Raw genomic sequence first — 21,040 nt, forward strand, 5'->3', positions numbered from 1 at the left:
CTTACAAACCAAACCCCCAAATTAAATTTTTTAAAAATTAAGATTTAAATTGATACAATCTTAAAAGTTTGGGATTCAATGTGATACTAACAAAATTTATTAAGTTTCATATACTTATAGGTTTGAGGTTTGAGGCACTAGAACTGTCCAGTCACCTCCCATGCTCTCCACAGTGGTCGTTAAACAAACTTCCTAATGGAGATGAAGAGGATTACTAGAGGATCCAATTTAGGGGCAAGAATTCAGGATACAAATGTTCCCAAAAGTACAAATTTACAATACATGGAACCATAATATTTGATGCCTCTTGAGATCCATTTTAGGAAGCCTCAAAAACAAACAAAACTTCACTGTCTCTCTCATGTAATGTAACATCATATAGGCACATGCATGCACAGCACAGGCCAGGGAGCCTTAAGTAATCAGGTAAATATCATTTTCCAAATAGAACTCTCAGATCTAACTTATAGTTATAAAATAAAAATAAAAAGAACTATCAAAGCCATTTTGGTATTTTTGAAAAGTTAGACATGACCAAAGGTCAGTACAATAGTACGTATTACAGACAAGAATAGAAAGAAAAGAGTAATGATATGACTTATGAATCAAAATTTATTTATTTTTCCACAATAATTATCCTAACTTATTAAGTAGTAAGTTAATAAGTTGCGATTAAAGTATGAATTTTTGTTATTTCAATTAATAAGTTTTTTGTTGTCAAAAAAAAGATTTAAAGTTTAAATCTTACCTACACCAAAGCAAATGATATTCTATCACATTTACAATTCTACATAAATAATAATAATAATAATAATTACAATTAAAATAAAATCACTTTTACATTCACCTACCAATCACACAATACCTCACCAATAACAATGAAAAGAATTATAAAATTTGTTGTGTGACTAAGCTTTGTATCTGAAAATTCAACTTTCTCCTAGACGAACTGTTTAAAGTCTTGCCTACGTTTATCAGTTGTCACTTTAACCTCTTCTATATAACGCACTAGCTTGTCACTTTGCTTTGTTCACTGCTCAATGAGAGTGAAAATTTACACTTGCAGTGGTGCTACCAATGAAGACCCAGATGCCTTACTGCGAAAGAGAGAGAGAGAGAAATAGAGAGAGCACGCAATCTCCTAGATATAGCACCATGTGGAAGCACTAAATGCATTAAAACCAACCAGGTACCCCACCTCTCAAATCACAAATTTTACATCAAAAAAACATGGAGTTACTGTTAGTATTCCCTGGTTGTTGGCACTTTGCGTTTGTTCACTTAGTATAGGATCACTTCCACAAATCATTTTCATGTATGTACGTTATACATAATACATGTTTTCCTTCATGGGTTTTCCTTACCTTCTTTGAAGCATTCAACATATATCTCATTTGAATTAGTTTTGTTTATCAATCTGAAACTTCAATATCTGTTTTCACCTGTTTCTCCTTCATAAACTCTGCAAAACTTGCTCTCTGTTTTTGGTTAGCACTGTGGAACTTGCTCAAGGATTCAACTTTGACTAATTTAAAGGTGAAGTTGGCAACTTCTCTATGTGTACTGCTTTAATGGATTTTCCTTTAAAGCATGGAATAGATATATTTTGAATATCAGCCGCCTCTGCTTGATATTTACAAGGTCAATCTCTGTTTCACTGATAAATTTTTGCCTTGTTTTGTGCTATTAAATGACAGCTATTGGTCCATGAAGCATTGACAAGAAAGAGAGTTCAATGGGGTGGTGTTGCTTGTTTTTGCTTTTCTGTTTTACATGGAGTTTCTTTGTTCTTGGTACTTATCCATTACAGTCTTCTCAAACCCAAGTACTTCAGCAGCTTAGAAAGCACTTGGAGTACCCAAATCAATTGGAGATTTGGAATAATCGTAGCATAGATTTTTGCTATTTATCTTCATTTCCACAAGTAAATATCACATGCCAAGACAACTTTGTCACAGAACTCAGAATTGTAGGTGACAAGACTGCCAAAGTTAGTGACTTTCATGGGTTTGCAATTCCAAAACAAACTTTATCAGAAAACTTCTCTTTGGATTCTTTTGTGGCCACCCTGGCAAGACTAACCAATTTGAGAGTTCTTAGTTTGGTATCTTTGGGCATTTGGGGTCCACTTCCAGACAAAATTCATAGACTTTCTTCACTTGAATATCTGGATTTGAGTTCAAATTTTCTTTTTGGTTCGGTTCCTCCTAAGATATCTACAATGGTGAAGCTTCAAACTCTTAAGCTAGATGATAACTTTTTTAATGATACTGTCCCCAATTGGTTTGATTCATTGTCCAATCTGACAATTCTAAGCTTGAGGAACAACCAGTTGAAAGGTCAATTTCCATCTTCAATTCTAGGTATCACCACTCTCACTGATCTTATTATGTCTAGCAATGGCGTGTCTGGGAAATTACCACATCTTAGTAGCTTAACTAGCTTACATGTGTTGGATTTGAGTGCCAACAAATTAGATTCTGTGCTACCAAAAATGCCTAAAGGAGTGGTCATGGTTATCCTTAGCAACAACTCCTTCTTTGGTGAGATTCCTCAGCAATATGGCCAATTAAGTCAGCTTCAACACCTTGACTTGTCATTCAATGTACTTAGAGGCAAACCTCCTTATGCAGTTTTCTCTTTGCCTAATATCAGTTTCTTGAATATAGCATCAAACATGTTAAGTGGGTCACTTCCGGACCATCTAAGCTGTGGAAGCAAACTTGAGTTCATTGATATATCTAATAATAAGTTAATGGGGGGATTGCCTTCTTGTTTTAACACTAATTCAGACAAGAGAATTGTTGAGGTTGATGGGAATTGCTTATCCTTTAATACAAGGCATCAGCATGTTGAATCATATTGTATGGAAGTCTACATGAAGAAACAATCCAAAAGAAGAAATGCAGGAATTTTAGTGGGCTTAATTATAGGAGTCTTCATACTTATGATGCTTCTGGCTTATGGATTTCTCATGTTGTGGAGAATATATTTCCCTAGAGGGATATCAGAACAACATTTATTGCATAAAACAGTGCAAGATAGCTCTGCCGCTGGGTTCTCCTCTGAGCTTCTAGCAAGTGCAAGTAGGTCATCCTCTAAAGAAAATGTAAAATGACTTTTTTTTTTCTCTTTGTAACGAAAACATTGCTAAAGTGTGTATGAATTTGGAACAAAAAATAGTGTTGTTAGGGTATGGGGACAACTGAATGTGATTTTTAAAACTGATGAACATAATTGTAACCACATTTTTTCTTGTTTAGGATTTGTTTCTGAAGCTGCAAAGTTTGGCACGTCAAGTCTTCCAGTGTGTCGGTCTTATACTTTCGAAGAGTTAAAAGAAGCTACAAACAACTTTGATAATTCTGCCTTTATGGGAGAAGGCTCATATGGAAAGGTACTGTCTAAAACTTCTAATATGCTATAAAAGTATTTATGAAATGTAGGGTAAATATCACAGTGATCATCTTTGTTTTATCAAGCTTTTAAATGGTAACTGGTTAAAGAAGGTGCATATTTAGACAGCTAAACCCCATGTCTAAAGATTTCAAGTACCCTTTAATTGATGCACTCCAAGTCACAATAGTCATGGTTATAGGGGATGAGACATTTGGTTCCTTATTATTCAGAAGAGAGTAAAGGTTGTCAGCCTTACGATTCGAATTATGTTCTAAGTAACTGTTACTGTAGCCTTAAAAGTTCATGATGACATATACAATTTTTTTTTTTTTTTTTTTTTTTTTTTGGGAGGGGGGGTGTTTTATGAACAATTGCAATTGCATAGCCACTTGTTTTTGGTTTCTGAGTGCCCTCTTCTGAATTTTGGTAGTAACACCAAGGTACAAAGTTTATGCAGCCACATATGACATATGACATATGTGACTCATTTGGTGGCATAAAAGGGTAAAATTTAACCCCAAAAAATCGTTCAGTGGGATATGCTTGGTTGTGGTAGTATTTAATGACATTATATGTCATAACTATTATGTGTTTTGCTACTTCAAGCTAGATTGCCATTATATCAAGTTCATTGGAAGGACTTGAAATACGTAAGCTTTTACTGTTAGGCTGCCATCTTAGTTGAGCACATTTTTCTCATTATGAAAGTTGAATGTGAGTGCTTTTACTCAACTTTCTAAGTTTTTATTTACGTCATATCAGATTCTCTTAATCTCTCTCTCTCCTTTGTCTTGCAGCTTTACAAAGGAAGATTAGAGAATGGGGCCCTAGTTGCTATTAGGTGTATGCCTTTGTCAAAGAAATATTCAATTCGAAATCTTAAACTCAGGTTGGACCTGCTTGCAAAGCTTCGTCACCCACATTTGGTATGCCTTTTGGGGCATTGTGTTGATGTTGGTGGAAGAGATGATTTCAGCACGAATAAAATCTTTCTTATATCTGAATATCTTCCCAGTGGGAGCTTTTGTACTCATCTTGCAGGTAATTTTTAAAGACTTAATAAGAACTGTTCCTGGAGGAAATAGGATGTTTAGGTTTATACAATTTTATGCAGCCCTCCTTTTTCTTTTTTGTGTCTGTGTGTGTGTGAGTTCAAATACTTGATATCCAATATCAAACTTTTGGTACTTTAATCTTTAGGCAGGGCTGTTCAATTTGCAGCTTCACTTTTTATGCACAAATCCTTCAAATTAGTTTATATTCTTCTTTTAAAAATATTTAGCAATCAACTAGTGCAGGAAACAACTATCCTCACAGATAAAATTGCACTTGTTTTAACTAAAATAGGGTTTTTAAAGAAATAGAACATCCATGGGACTTGGTCTTCCCATGTTTGTTTGCAGCACTATACAGTTGCGCATTACATTCTAAGTATAGCTGCTTTATATTTGTAGAGAATAGCTATGGAAAGGTTTTCAATTGGTCAGAAAGATTGGCAATTCTAATCAGTATTGCCAAGGCTGTGCATTTCCTCCACACTGGAATTATTCCTGGTTTCTTCCACAATCGACTGAAGACAAATAATATCCTGCTCAATGAGCATGGGATGGCAAAGTTGAGTGACTATGGATTGTCCATTATCTCAGAAGAAACTGACAAATGTGGGGTAGGGATCTAATTTTTATTGATTGATTGATTGATTGGCTTTGCACTAAATTCTTCGTTGTTAGTGGTTATTGACTTGTGCCCTTCATTTTCAGGCAAAAGTAGAAGGCTATAAATCATGGTAATGTTTTTTTTAATCACTGCATTTTCTTGATGTCATATACTGATATTTTTTTTAATTTCTAATGCAAATGGAAATGGAACTTCTTGGATGGGCTGGAGGAATTGACCATGAACAACTTCATCCAAGTGCTACCTAGAAATGTCTAGATATTAGTCTATCAAGATTTTAAATCAGATCACTTCTATTTACATTGAGCAGACAAATTTTTGATAGTCTTTTATTTATTTGGAAATTCATGAATGCTATGAAATGTATCCTTGCTGCAAGTTTAGCACATTGATCATTGTTGGTTTATATTGTAATGTCTTCAGGCAAATGAAAAACTTAGAGGATGATGTTTGTAGCTTTGGATTCATATTACTTGAGGCACTTGTTGGACCTTCAGTATGTGCTAGAAGGGACGCACTCTTGCTGAATGAAATAGTATGTGCTGCCATTCTGACCAACTACAGAATATATGTGCATTGTATATGAGAAACATTTTCTTGATACTAGATTCCTCTTTTTGCAGGCTTCTATTAACTCCCTGGATGGCCAGAAACGAATACTTGACCCAATTGTGCAAGCCACTTGCTCACAAGAATCGTTATCAATTGTGCTTTCCATAATGAGCAAATGTATTTCTCTCGAGTCATGTAGCCGTCCCTCTATTGAGGATGTACTTTGGAACTTACAGTATGCAGCTCAAATCCAGGGAACTGTTAGTGGTGATCATAGATTTGACGCTGCATCGCCTCAATGATTTAATGATTTTTCCCTCCCTCTCTCTCTGCATGGAGCTGCTCCTCCATTTCATTGCTGATGTAGAAAGATGTAGCCAACTTCTGAGGTTATGTAAACACATTAGTGTGCCTCAATCTGGGCAGAGCTCATAGTAATTGTTTGCATTTAACTGTAATTGTAATATGATTGACAGAATTAGTTGCTATGCTAGTTTAATGGTTTTCAGCAACTAGGGAATTACTAGTTCCAAATGAAAGGTAGAGATCTTTTCCTTGACAAACTTGTACATGAATTACAATATTTGTCCATTAGAATTGAAATAGTTTTATGGGCAAAGTCACAATTATACAAGGGTAATCCCATGTTGTGGTACAGTCCATTGAGGAAGAATGTGAACAACATATATTCATTTTTCTTTTGCTAGTGAAATAATATTCATCTTGTTAAAGGGAAAGCATATTTGGTGGCACAAATCATTTAAGAAAATCAATCGGCCTCGAAACAGCTAGAAGTTTCTATTCCAACACAAAAATGGGGAGAAAACAATTAAGAAATATTTTCAAAGAATGTACAGATTCTATATAAGAATTTACACAACTCTGTATATTTGACATACACAAATTTTTATGTAATGTAAACAATTTTGTACATTGAACATAAACAATTTTCAAAAAACATACACAATTCTATATATTCAATTTACACAAATTTTCAAATAATATACACAATTTTATACAGTAAAATAATATAATTTTTCAAATAAACGTACACAATTATGTAGACTAAAAATATACAATTTTTAAAAAGAATATTCTCAATTTTGTACCCTACTGTTGTTATAAGCTTTGTTAACTAATTACTACTTTACTATCGTGAAAAATTGAAAATTAAAATTTAGGTACTCGTAAAATACGGAAATTAATAGCAAATCGCAGAATAGAGTTTTTTTTTTTTTTTTTTTTTTTTTCCTGAGAACGCAAAATAGAGATATTACTTATTAGATGTAATAATTGATTTCATTTGCAAGGAAGGGGACCCATTAAAAATTTAAAAGCCGCTCAGTAAATAAAATCTTCTCAATCTTCAATAGTAAAAAGTAAAAATCAGTTTATCTTTCTCTTAAAAATAAAAACAATAAAACTCGAAAATAATTAAAAATAAAAACAATAAAAAGTAAAAACAATAAAACTCGAAAATAAATACCAAACAGCAGCACCAACGGCTAGAACCAAATTAAAATAAGCCCTCATCACCTCACCGACCTTCAAATTTCCTATACCTATTCGTATTCCTTGAGGGTGTCGGAAACAACAACCATTGTTGAGTATAAAACAACCTTGAAAGGCAAGACAGAATTACATAGAGTCACCCTTTTAGAATTCATACCTTGTTGAGTTTCTTTTTGTTTTCTGATACGTTCTTCAATTTGGAGAACAAGGGGCAAGGGTTTGACAGAGACACAAGATTACTGGGGTTCCAAAGAGACTGATATTTTGAAGTTTATTTTCTTGATCATCAAGATTCTGAATCAAACTTGACAATGGCGGCACTGAGCATTGAAAAAGACTTCGGGGTTCCAAACAGAAAGAGACTGATAATCAAGTCAGCTATTACTGTTCCTAATGCAGAAACAGAAACCGAAACACTCAAGGTAACAGCGAAGAAGAAGATTGATCATCATCATCTTCAAGATTCCAAGTCGATCAAGAACTCTGATTATCGTGAGAGCGTTAGGATACTGTTGGCAGAGGCCTTTTCAAGAGTATCATCTGAAACTGATGAGATCATATCACCAGCTTTTGACCCGGTTGAATTGGCTGCTGCAGTAGAGTCTGCGATGTACGAAAGAATTGGGTGGTCTAATCCAATCAAGAAGGCTAAGTATCGGTCAGTCTTGTTCAATCTCAAAGACCCAAAGAACCCGGATTTGAGGCGAAAGGTTGTTCTTGGAGAGATCAAGGCGGAGACCCTTGTAACCATGAGTGCCGAAGAGATGGCCAGCGAGAAAAGACAGCGTGAGAACATTCAGATAAAGTTGAAAAAGTTGAAGAGGTGTGTGCATGATGCTGATGAAGAAGATAAGGCCACCACTGACATGTTCCAGTGCAGCCGGTGCCGCGAGCGCAAGTGCACCTACTACCAGTTGCAGACCCGGAGTGCCGATGAACCCATGACAACTTATATCACTTGTGTCAAATGCAACAAACGCTGGAAGATTTAACTATATTAGGCCTCTAGAATTGATTCTGAGGAACACTAGTACTCTTGAAAATAATTATTATTAGTCAAGATTTTTAGTTTTATATGTCAAGATTTTCTTTCTCATATATCGAGCTTTTATTTTTAATCTTCTCGTCTGATATGTTGTTCTAATTAAACTGTTTGATTTTCTCTTCTTCGGCTTTAGCCATAGATATATCATATGATTGATAAAGGTGATACATATAAAAGATTATCAATGTGTGCTTATTTCACCTTTTTTTTTTTTTTTTTTTTTTCATGTTTGTGTGTTTGAGTGTGTATGTATATAAAAAATAGCACATGATTATTGTTAGAAATTTTAATTAGTATAGTTCTTATTAGCACTCAAAATAGTAAGAAATATAAACGGCCAATTGAACATCGTAATTAAAGTCATTTTTTCCCTTTGAGTTTTTCCTAATATTTTGAATAGTCACAACTCACATTCTTATAAATTAAATATTAGGACATGACAAAACTATACTACATCTACTAGAAGATATAAAATTGATAAAATTAAATATAACAAAAGCATTATAAGCAACCATAAAATACATAAGATTAATTTAAATCCAATCAAATTCGACTATTGTGGTCAAAAAGTAAGTTCAAATTGAAAGAAATCATAAACCATAAGATATATAAATAGAAATCGAACCAAAGCATAATTTGGTATCTAATTATTTAATATAGAACCAAAAAAATAAATAAAAAGGAAAAAGAAGAATTTTGTACTTCTCAAGATTCGCTTGACTTCAAATAAGAATTTTTTTTTTTTTTTTTTTTTTAAAGTAAGAGGGGGGAGCTAAACTATGCCAAAGAATAATGAGTTTTTTGTTAATTTTTATTTAATTTTCACCTCAAATTTTCTTTGTTTTCTATTCTAGGCTATTTTTTTTTTCTTTATTATGGAAGATTTGTAATGGTATATAAATTTGGGTAGTTTTGTGTTATAATTCCTAAGCACAGGTTCTCTCTTTTCGTGCTTTGGTTTAACTTAAATTGGTTTACTATTTAGTTGTTTTTAGAGGTGACAATTTGAGTTTCACACAACATTTGGATAGCATTTCAATGAGCTATGTGACTATTTGATTAATTGCCTAATACAAACAATAGGTTTTATAGATTGCACAAAAATTATTGCAATGAATTTGTAACCATATTTGAATATTATAGGCATAATTGTATGCATGTACGACCACAACAATTTTTTTTTATAAGACCACAACACAACGATTGTTAAGACAAAAGGGAAAGCACGTTTACGCCAAAGAAGAATGGAATACAACAAGGTAACCAATTGTTTATAATGGAAATATAAACCGAAAAACTAAAATTACATAAAATAAGAATTTTGGAATGTGATTTTTATTATTTTAATTTTAATTATTTCATTAAATTATTTAATAGTATATAATATTTATTTATTTATTTTGTAATATATTATATTATATATATATATACTATTTATTTATATATTCACGAAAGTGGATTGAATGGACCAAAGTGGACCAAACTGGATCGAATAGACCAAGTGAACAAAAATAGACTGAAATGGACTGAATGTGACCGAAGTGGACCGAATAGACTGAGTTAGATTGAAATGGACCGAATAGGACCTAACTAGACCGAATGGAGTAAGTAGACTGTAGTGGATCGAAGTAGACCGGAATAGACAAATAGGACCAAAGTAGTCCGAACTGGACCGAATAGAAGATAAACTAAAATGTTTGTATATTCAAATGTTATTAATTATATGGCTATGTGATTTATGATATAAGTAATAATTTTAAAATGAAAATTGCACATAAAAAAATATATATATAAAAAACCCTTAAATAAATCAAAGGAAAAAAGAAAAGAATTTGAAATAGTATTTCAACTAAAAAAACTTGAAAATTCTCAATGAATATGACAATGGTGGTGACTTAGTTGTTGTTTGGTGTTCTTCGTTTGAAGTATTCTTCGATGTCGTTGCTCTTGGATCTCCTCTAAAACTTAAATCTTGTCACAATTTCACAAATCAATTAATTGAAAATTTTATTACATTCAAAAATTCATTAACATGAAGGAAATAATATGTGTGTGTGGGAGTTTACAAAATTGACCAATTATTTTCAATTGCCTATCAAGGTGAGTGAGAGAAGCTAACGTACCTAAAACCTTAACATATTGAGCACCAAGAACCTAGGAAAAAAAAAAGTAGAATGACTTGAATTTTGGGATGTTTGGGGATCAAAGAAAAATTGAGGTGGAGAAGATAGGTAGAGAGAGATCATGTGGCTATATAATTAGAGAGAGAGAGAGAGAGAGAGAGAGAGAGAGAGAGAGAGAGAGAGAGAGAGAGATGAAAAATTTTCTACATTTAAGAATTATAAACAAGTTTTTGGATGGATACTTCAATGGATCGGTAATGTCGTTAATTCTAAAACTGATATACATAGTTGTCAGTATCGTACGATATGCGATACGTATCATACGATACGTATCGAATCGTGTGTAAAAAGTTCCGTATCGTAAGTGCTCATGAATCGTACAATACAGTGTGTGTATCGTATGAATCGTATCGTATCGTAAAATTGTACGTATTGTACGATATATAGACAAATGCTTTAAAATGAGATTTTTTGTTAAAATTTGTACTTTTATTTGAATCTAACAAGTTGTTAGGTTTGTTTTTAACACAAAATTATTAGTTTTCTTAATTTAGCTTACTAAAATAACATATTCATAAGTTTTTTTCCCCTCGCTCCTACAATTGACTACACAGTACACACTTACCTTTCACTTTAATATTTGAATTTTTTTTAAAATTTTTTATTTTTATTTTAATCGTTATTGTTATAAGTCCAAGAAACTAGAATGCCAAAAAAAAATTATAGAAATGGAAAGAACAAGAAGAGATAGTAAATGTTAATGACGAATAACGATGAAGAAAATTTTAATGAAGAAATAAATTTGCAAAATTATAAATATGATGATAGCGTTGACTTAGATGGGGTTGATTAGGCAATTTGATAAATATGATGAAAATAAATTATTATTTTTGAGTCATTTGTAATATATTATCACTTTTGAATTTAAGTAATTTTAATGTGTATGTTATGAACACATGCTAGTTTGATTTATTTAGTTAGTTTGTTAAATATTATTACATAAGTGAGGAATAAATTAGTCATTAGTTAAACATATTTAAAATTTATAATAAATATATCATTTATATATTTATATTTATAAATTTTATTAAGTGTTTATGTATCTTACGATACACGATACGATACGATACACGATACGAAAAAATTAAAAATCGATTCACGATGCGATTCACGATTTGACAACTATGCTGATATACACCACTTATTATGTGTTTTTTTTTTCTTTTTTTCTTTTTGGCCACTACACATTAATGGGCACTTTTTGAAATTTATATGGACTACAACCAAAAAAATGATGTCCTTTTGATTGAAGGAAATTAAGAGGTATATGCCATAACGATGTCGTTTTTATTAGAGCAATTTGAGAAAATAATACTCACATGTAACAGCTCTTTTTTTTTTTTTTTTTTGAGAGAATTTTCAACTTATGGCATCGGCTTCTGATGATAGCTCTTTATCATCAGACCAAGACACCAATTAAAGATTGAACCCTAGATCTCTTATTCAACAATCAAAAACTTTACCAGTTGAGCTAACTGGAACCCACAATACACAATCAGTTTTAATTAGTGTCAAATACCCCATATTTGTAATTTGTAAAATATAGTATGGTGGGAAAGATGTAACTTGTGTTTACCAAAAAAAAAAAAGTTGTAATTTGTAATAGATGCACCATTTATTCTCTAGTTAAATATAAATTAATTTTTTTTGGTAGGATGGAGTCTAATTGGTAGAAAATTAGTGGAATTAATATTTTACATTTAAGATAATGTTTGTATGTGTGTGCGTGTGTGTGTGCATATACACACACTTTGTTGATATCACGTTTAAAATAATCCATTTGATGTAATGGACAACATCATTTTATGTTATGATTAGTCCCTAACTCGTGCAATGCATGAAATAGTCAGCAAATGTTAAATAAATAAATATATATTCACTTTGTTCAACGCTACAATTAGTTAAAACAGAATGAAAATCAAATCAATACTTGATAAAAAGAGGTAAAGAGATAATTAGAAATAAAGACAAAGTTAGTTATTCAAAAATAAACTTACCATATGACTCTCTCCTACATTTATGAAAAACAATAAAGGAATGCCAAAGTTGTTGACCGTGTGTGGGGTTATAATTTTTAGGAGAAGTTTTACTACTTAAAATTTTGAATTAAATCTACGAAAAAATGGATGTAGAACAACAAAACATTTATTGATTATATTGAGTCATCTAATCAGCTCTGTGGCTAAATAAGTCCCTAGAGAAGAGAGGCTGAGACCGTTTTTATAAGGAAAGGGAATGGTTGGGATTTTTTTTTCAATTGTAATTCGCGATAGTAGTGTGAGAGTAGTAGTCTTTTGCGGCTAAACCGATTCTAATAAAGTTTTATAAAAATAAAACTAAAAATATAATTAATTAATGATGTGAAAAAAATAAGAACAAAAGGGGTCGTGAAGAATTGTAGCAGGGTCGATCGGTTTTTTCTTTGATAACAATGTGTTATATATAGAGGTAGCCGCAGCCTAAAAGTAGGCTACGTATTAGCCTAGAAGTAGACTTCCAAGAATACTATACTACGGATTGTGAGGGAGGGATTAGGAATTTAGCGTAGTAGACTTCTAAAATATATATGAACGAAGCAACAATGGTTTGGACTTCAATAAATAAATAAATAAATAAATATATATATATATATATATATAAGCTTTACATTTAGATAAATTATAATAAATAAACCAATTGTGTATATACTTTAATATATGTAAACTTTTTTTTGAAAAAATGTATATGTAAACTTAATATATTGGATATGATGTGAAACATTTAAACTATTTATTAAAAAATAAAAATAAAAAGTGAAACATGTAAGCTTCAATGATCAGCTTTTGAACATAATATCATATATTAAACCTTTTGAATTTTGCATTCACATGTCTTTTTTAGGATGAGTAAAATTGTTAGCAAAAAGTATTTAAATAAGCCCTCATCACCTCACCGACCTTCAAATTTCCTATACCTCTTCGTATTCCTTGAGGGTGTCGGAAACAACAACCATTGTTGAGTATAAAACAACCTGGAAAGGCAAGACAGAATTACATAGTCTTCCTTTTAGAATTAATACCTTGTTGAGTTTCTGCTTGTTTTCTGATACGTTCTTCAATTTGGAGAACAAGGGGCAAGGGTTTGACAGAGACACAAGATTACTGGGGTTCCAAAGAGACTGATATTTTGAAGTTTATTCTTCTTGATCATCAAGATTCTGAATCAAACTTGACAATGGCGGCACTGAGCATTGAAAAAGACTTCGGGGTTCCAAACAGAAAGAGACTGATAATCAAGTCAGCTACTACTGTTCCTAATGCAGAAACAGAAACCGAAACACTCAAGGTAACAGCGAAGAAGAAGATTGATCATCATCATCTTCAAGATTCCAAGTCGATCAAGAACTGTGATTATCGTGAGAGCGTTAGGAAACTGTTGGCAGAGGCCTTTTCAAGAGTATCATCTGAAACTGATGAGAGCATATCACCAGCTTTTGACCCCGTTGAAGTGGCTGCTGCAGTAGAGTCTGCGATGTACGAAAGAATTGGGTGGTCTAATCCAATCAAGAAGGCTAAGTATCGGTCAGTCTTGTTCAATCTCAAAGACCCAAAGAACCCGGATTTGAGGCGAAAGGTTGTTCTTGGAAAGATCAAGGCGGAGACCCTTGTAACCATGAGTGCCGAAGAGATGGCCAGCGAGAAAAGACAGCGTGAGAACATTCAGATAAAGTTGAAAAAGTTGAAGAGGTGTGTGCATGATGCTGATGAAGAAGATAAGGCCACCACGGACATGTTCCAGTGCAGCCGGTGCCGCGAGCGCAAGTGCACCTACTACCAGTTGCAGACCCGGAGTGCCGATGAGCCCATAACAACTTATATCACTTGCGTCAAATGCAACAAACGCTGGAAGGTTTAACTATATTAGGCCTCTAGAATTGATTCTGAGGAACACTAGTACTCTTGAAAAGAATTATTATTAGTCAAGATTTTTAGGTTTATATGTCAAGATTTTCTTTCTCATTTATCAAGTTTTCATTTTTAATCTTCTCGCCTGATATGTTGTTCTAATTAAACTGTTTGATTTTCACTTCTTCAGCTTTAGCCATAGATATATCATATGATTGATAAAGGTGATACATATAAAAGATTATCAATGTGTGCTTAATTATTTCACATTTTTTCATGTTTGTGTGTTTGAGTGTGTGTATATATATATATAAAATAGCACAAGATTATTGTTAGAAATTTTAACTAGTATAGTTCTTATATATTAGCACTCAAAATAATAAAAAATATATAAACGGCCAATTGAACATCTTAATTAAAGTCATTTTTCCCTTCTGAGTTTTTTCTAATATTTTGAATAGTCACAACTCACAAGTCCATAACATTCTAATAAATTAAATATATTAGGACATGACAAAACTATACTAAATCTACAAGAAGGCATAAAATTGAAAAAATTAAATATAACAAAAGCATTATAAGCAACCATAAAATAAATAAGATTAATTTAAATCCAATCAAATTCACCTATCAGTCAAAAAATAAATTCAAATTGAAAGAAATCATAAACCATAAGAAATATAAATAGAAATCGAACCAAAGCATAAATTGGTATCTAATTATTTAATATAAAATCAAAAAATAAATAAATAAAAAGGAAAATAATAATTTTGTACTTCTCAAGATTCGCTTGACTTCAAATAAGATTTTTTTTTTTTTTTTTAAAGTAAGAGGGGGAGCTAAACTATTCCAAAGAATAATGAGTTTTTTGTTAATTTTTATTTAATTTTTACCTCAAATTCTTTGTTTTCTATTCTATGCTAGTTTTTTCTTTATTATGGAAGATTTGTGATGGTATATAAATTTGGTTAGTTTTGTGTTATAATTCCTAAGCACAGGTTCTCTCTTTTCATCCTTTGGTTTACTATTTAGTTGTTCTTAGAGGTGACAATTTGAGTTTCACACAACATTTGGATAGCATTTCAATGAGCTATGTGACTATTTGATTAATTGGGACAAAATGGGCTTTTGCCCTTTTCGGGCAAATTAAATAGCCTTATGCCCCCCTTTTCAAACTAATTAAGGAAATACCCCTCTTTTAAAACTAGACTTACTCAAAATTGAGTTAAGCTCTATAGTGACGTTTTTAAGGACCTATAGTGGCCTTTTTTTAACTTGACTTCCATGAAATCAAGTTATAGGTAAAAAAATTGCCTATAACTTGATTTCATGAAAGTCGAGTTAAAAAAGTCATTATAGGTTTTTAAAACGTCACTATATGCTCTTTAAATCGTCATTATAGAGCTTCAGAATTATTTTTTTTCTAACTCGATTTATTATAAATCGAGTTTTAAAAGAGATACATTTTCCTAATTAGTTTGGGAAAGGGGGTATAAAGCTATTTTAATTTTCCCGAAAAGGGCAAAAGCCCATTTTGTCCTGATTAATTGCCTAATACAAACAATAGGTTTTATAGATTGCACAAAAATTATTGCAATGATTTTGTAACCATATTTGAATATTATAGGCATAATTGTATGCATGAATGACCACAACAATTTTTTTTTGATAAGACCACAACACAACAATTATTAAGACAGAAGGGAAATCACATTTACGCCAAAGAAGAATGGAAACTATGGTTTGAGATTCTTACAACAAAGTAGCCAATTATTTATAATTGAAATATAAACCGAAAAACTAAAATTACTTAAAATAAGAATTTTGGAATGTGATTTTTATTAATTTAATTTTAATTATTTCATTAAATTATTTAATAATATATAATATTTATTTATATATTTATTTATTTAGTAATAGTATATATATATATATATACTATTTATTTATATATTTACGAAAGTGGATTGAGTATACCAAAGTAGACAGAAGTGGACCGAACTGGACGAATAGACCAAATGGAATAAAATAGACCGAAAAGGATGAAATGTGACGGAAGTGGACCGAATGGACTGATTTAGACCGAATAGGACTGAACTTGACCGAATGGAGTAAGTTGACCAAAGTAGACCGAAATGACCGAATGGGACCAAAGTAGACCGAACTGGACCGAATAGAAGATAAACTAAAATATTTGTATATTCAGATGTTATTAATTATATGGATATGTGATTTATGATATAATTAATAATTTTAAAATGAAAATTGTATATAAAAAACCTTAAATAAATCAAAGGAAAAAAGAAAAGAATTTGAAATAGTATTTCAACTAAAAAAACTTGAAAATTCTCAATGAATATGACAATGGTGGGACTTAGTTGTTGTTTGGTGTTGTTCGTTTGAAGTATTCTTCGATGTCATTGCTCTTGGATCTCCTCTAAAATTTAAATCTTGTCACAATTTCACAAACCAACTAATTGAAAATTTTATTACATTCAAAAATTCATTAACATGAAGGAAATAATATGTGTGTGTGGGTGTTTACAAAATTGACCAATTATTTTCAGTAACCTATCTAGGTGAGAGAAGCTAACGTACCTAAAACCTTAACATATTGAGCACCAAGAACCTAGGAAAAAAAAGTAGAAGGACTTGAATTTTGGGATGTTTAGGGATCAAAGAAAAATTGAGGTGGATAAGATGGGTAGAGAGGGATCATGTGGCTTTATAATTATTTATGATTCCACATTGAGAACTTAATGGAGAAATGAATAATTTAAGAAACCAAAATGTTATGGAGGAGAGAGAGAGAGATGAAAATTTTTCTACATTTAAGAATTAAAAACAGGTTTTTGGGTGGATACTTCAATGGATCGGTAATGTTGTTAATTCTAAAACTGATATACACCACTTATTATGCGGTTTTCTTTTTTCTTTTTTCTTTTTTTCTTTTTGGCCACTGCACATTAATGGGCACTTTTTGAAATTTATATAGACTACAACTAAAAAAGTGATGTCCTTTTGATTGAAGGAAATTAAGAGGTATATGCCATAACCACGTTTGAACATGTGTTCACCTTTGGACACGTGTCACCACATGAGGAGGAAAAATTATTATGTACTCCCAGAGTAGAATAAATGCGTACTCATCTCTCTCACATAAATGGTGGGTCCTACCATGAATTTAATTAGTAGGACTCACCATTCATGTGAGAGGAGGGAGTACGCATTTATGGTACTCCGGGAGTACACAATAATTTTCCCATGGGGAGAGGGGAGAAGGTTGGAAAGATGTAACTTGTGTTTACCAAAAAAAAATAAAGTTGTAGGTTCCTATTAGCTCAATTAGTAAAATCTCTGATGGTTGAATAAGAGATCTGGGATTCAATCCCCGCCTACACCAAAAACCGATTGGTGTCTTGGTCTGATGATAAAGAACATTATCAAGAGCGGACGCCATAGATTGAAACTCTCTAAAAAAAAAAGTTGTAATTTGTAATAGATGCACCATTTATTTTATAGTTAAATATAAATTAACTTTTTTGAGTAGGATGGAGCCTAATTGGTAGAAAATTAGTGGAATAATTAATATTTTACATTTAAGATAATGTGTATATATCTACTCTTTATATATATATATATATACTATGTTGATATCACATTTAAAATAATCCATTTGATGTAGTGGACAACATCCTTTTATGTTATGACTAGTCGCTAACCCATGTGATGAACGGAATAGTTAGCAAATGTTAAATAAATAAATAAATATATATATATATATATATATTTATTTTCACTTTTTTCAATGCTACAATTAGTTAGAAAAGAATGATAATCAAATCAATACTTGATAAAATGAGGTAAAGAGATAATTAGAAATTAAGAAAAAGCTAGTTATTCAAAAATAAATTATAAATATTAGCAAAAGAAATACAATCAAATTAAAGAATTAAAATAATACAAAAACCAATTGGACAAAGAGAAAAGGGATCTGTTAAATGAAATCGGATATCTATGGGCTGAAACTTTACTTGGGAATGCATAATCCAATCTATTCCAAACCTATTGTGACTAAAATTTCAACTAAAATTTTTGTCAAATATGAAACACATAAACAACCCAATTTCAAGGGCAAAGCTTGGTCCAAAAATCAGCTGAGTACATACAATTCAAAAGAAATCAATACGTATATTAATTAACCCTAAAATTAGGGTAACATTAAATAACATCAACAATTATTTATTGGGAAAGTAAAAAGAGAGCAATATGTGTCCAAGGGTCATGTGCAATGCACATGAGACCTTTAGACATTATGTGGCAATTGCAACATACCAATTTCAAGGGAAAAGCTTGGTTCAAAAATTGGCTAAGTACATATAATTCAAAAGAAATCAATATTTATATTAATTAACCCTAAAATTATGGTAACATTAAATAACGTCAACAATTATTTATTAGGAAAGCAAAAAGAAAGCAACATATGTGTTAGAACATATGTGATTCACTTGTTAGTAACATATGTCACTACTTTACGTAATTGGCTAATTCTTTGACAAAACGCGCTTTACTTGTATTTGGGTAGATCTAGGATGTGTTTAATACTTTAAGAAACAGTGTTTCAAGATCAAGTGTTGAAGACATGCAAGTTTGTCCAAGTTTCAAGCTAAAAGGTGTCTGTCATTAAAGCTCGACAGCTAGCTATCTATTGAGCTTAAGAAGCTGTTCCAGCCCCATGGCTCGACAGCTTCTCAATAGCAGCTCAACAGAGAGGCATCTGTCGAGGTTTATGAAAAACAGAATTTCAGATCTATTTTAACTCTAATCCGTGATTATGTGTTTGAGCTTTTTTTTTCACAACTCTAAACATATAAAATGATTATTTTAAGGGCCGTCAAAGAGGACACAAGTTGCACAAGTATTGAACAAAGTTTGTTCAAGCAAATTGTGATCGGAGATAGAGTTTTGCCCTAATTCATCATTCTTGTGAAGAAGTTGCTGTGTTTGTGCACCGTAGAGTTGTGTAACCAAGCATCTTCTTGATCTTCATCATGGATGAACTGAAGAGCTTTGCAGCCAACAACCTTCTCTAGTTGGTGATTGAAGTCTCGTACTGGGATTCACGCAATTGGTTAGTTACGTACTGGGAGCTGTGCATCAAAAAGAGAAATTGTCACTACAGAACAAGTCCAATTGGGTATTGGGGTAAGGGTTCAACTATAAGTTGGTATAAGGTACTGGGATTCCTTTACTTATAACCGCTTGTTGTGATAATAGTGGAATTTCAGGAGTGGTGACCTTAAAATCACCCGATGGGGTTTTTGCCATGTTGGTTTTCCCCATTCGTAAACAAATCACCGTGTCAATTTATTTTCCGCTGTATAATTAGTTTGATTGGTGATTTGTTTGTGCTACCACGCATTTGCATGTTAATTTGATTAATTAATTAAACTTGACTAATTAATCAATTAATTCATCACAAAGGGTCAATTCGTTTTTGGCCTATCAATATGTCCAAGGGTCATGTGTAATGAACATGAGACCCTTAGACATTATGTGGCAACTGTAGCATACAAGTATACAGCAATATCTTTCCCTTGTTTATTTATGATTCTCACAAATTTAGTTATTTATTTTCAGTAAGATACAAACCTAAATCATGAAATTAAAGATAGAAATTTTAACAATGCAAAAGTTGCAATATGGTCTATTTTTTTCTTATAAAGATGCAAATATGCAATACAATTATATAGTGGCATGCACTTAGAGGGGGGAAGAGAAAGAAATAGAGCCACCAAAATTACTCAAGTAAACTTTCACCAAAAGGAGACTTCTCTAAATAAACCAAAAGGGGGGGGGGGGGGGGGGAATTAGCCTATGGGGGGAATTACCCTATGACACTCACCTACAATAGACTAAAGACTCATTTATGAAAAACAATAAAGGAATGCCAAAGTTGTTGACCATGTGTGAGGTTATAATTTTTAGGAGAAGTTTTACTACTTAAATTTTTGAATTTGATATAAGAAAAAATGGATGTAGAATAACAATACATTTATTGATTATATTGAGTCATCTAATCAGCTCTGTGGTTGAATAATTCCCTAGAGAAGAGAGGTTTAGATCGTTCTTATAAGGGAAGGGAAGGGAATGGTTGGGATTTTGTCTTCAATTGTAATTCACAATAGTAGCATGAGAGTAGTAGTCTTTTGCGGCTAAACGAATTCTAATAGAGTTTTATAAAAATAAAACTTAAAAAAAAAAAAATCAATTAATGATGTGGAAAAAATAAGAACAAAAAGGATCGTAAAAAATTGTAGCAGGTCAGTTTTTTCTTTGATAACAGTGTATTATATATAGAGGTAGCCGTAGCCTGAAAGTAGGCTACATATTAGCCTAGAAGTAGACTTCCAAGTATACTATACTACGGATTGTGAGGGCGGGGTTAGGAGTATAGCGTAGTAGACTTCTAAAGTATATATGAACGAAAAAACAATGGTTTGGACTACAAAATATATATATGTGTGCGTGTGTGTGTGTGTGTGATTACGGCTAAAGGGGAAAAAATAATTAATAATGTGGAAAATTGTGAAGAGTCAACCAAAAGTCAAAGGCTTCAGTTATATATATATATATATAAGCTTTACATTTAGATAAATTATTATAAATAAACCAATTGTGTATATACTTTAATATATAAAAACTTTTTTTTTTTTGAAAAAATATCTATGTAAACTTAATATATTGGATATGATGTGAAACATTTAAACTATTCATTTATTATTAAA

General features: G+C 31.8%; 3 protein-coding genes across 4 annotated transcripts; all 3 read left to right on the forward strand.

The window, feature by feature from the left end:
- The first annotated feature begins 1,015 nt into the window (after positions 1-1,015).
- LOC112035536 (probable inactive leucine-rich repeat receptor-like protein kinase At3g03770) lies at positions 1,016-6,262 on the forward strand. 2 transcript variants are annotated; one of them, XM_024068355.2, is made up of 9 exons: positions 1,017-1,189; positions 1,493-1,536; positions 1,698-3,086; positions 3,264-3,397; positions 4,197-4,440; positions 4,854-5,065; positions 5,160-5,185; positions 5,500-5,611; positions 5,700-6,262. In XM_024068355.2, the coding sequence occupies exons 3-9, from the start codon at positions 1,736-1,738 to the stop codon at positions 5,928-5,930; spliced, it is 2,310 nt and encodes a 769-aa protein (XP_023924123.1). In that variant the 5' UTR covers positions 1,017-1,189; positions 1,493-1,536; positions 1,698-1,735; the 3' UTR covers positions 5,931-6,262. The 2 variants fall into 2 exon arrangements, with proteins under 2 accessions (XP_065624740.1, XP_023924123.1); XM_065768668.1 differs by lacking the exon at positions 1,493-1,536 and having other exon boundaries at positions 1,016-1,189.
- An 847-nt stretch (positions 6,263-7,109) lies between these two features.
- LOC111990363 (transcription elongation factor TFIIS) lies at positions 7,110-8,225 on the forward strand. Its single transcript, XM_024022139.2, has one exon. The coding sequence runs from the start codon at positions 7,452-7,454 to the stop codon at positions 8,130-8,132; it is 681 nt and encodes a 226-aa protein (XP_023877907.1). The 5' UTR covers positions 7,110-7,451; the 3' UTR covers positions 8,133-8,225.
- Positions 8,226-13,581: 5,356 nt separating this feature from the next.
- Positions 13,582-14,262, forward strand: LOC112035540 (transcription elongation factor TFIIS). Its single transcript, XM_024068359.1, has one exon. It carries the CDS (start codon positions 13,582-13,584, stop codon positions 14,260-14,262), a length of 681 nt encoding a protein of 226 aa, XP_023924127.1.
- The last annotated feature ends 6,778 nt before the right edge of the window (positions 14,263-21,040 follow it).

The sequence above is a fragment of the Quercus suber genome, unplaced genomic scaffold, assembly GCF_002906115.3.
Source record: "Quercus suber isolate HL8 unplaced genomic scaffold, Cork oak 2.0 scaffold_984, whole genome shotgun sequence".
NCBI lineage: Eukaryota > Viridiplantae > Streptophyta > Magnoliopsida > Fagales > Fagaceae > Quercus > Quercus suber.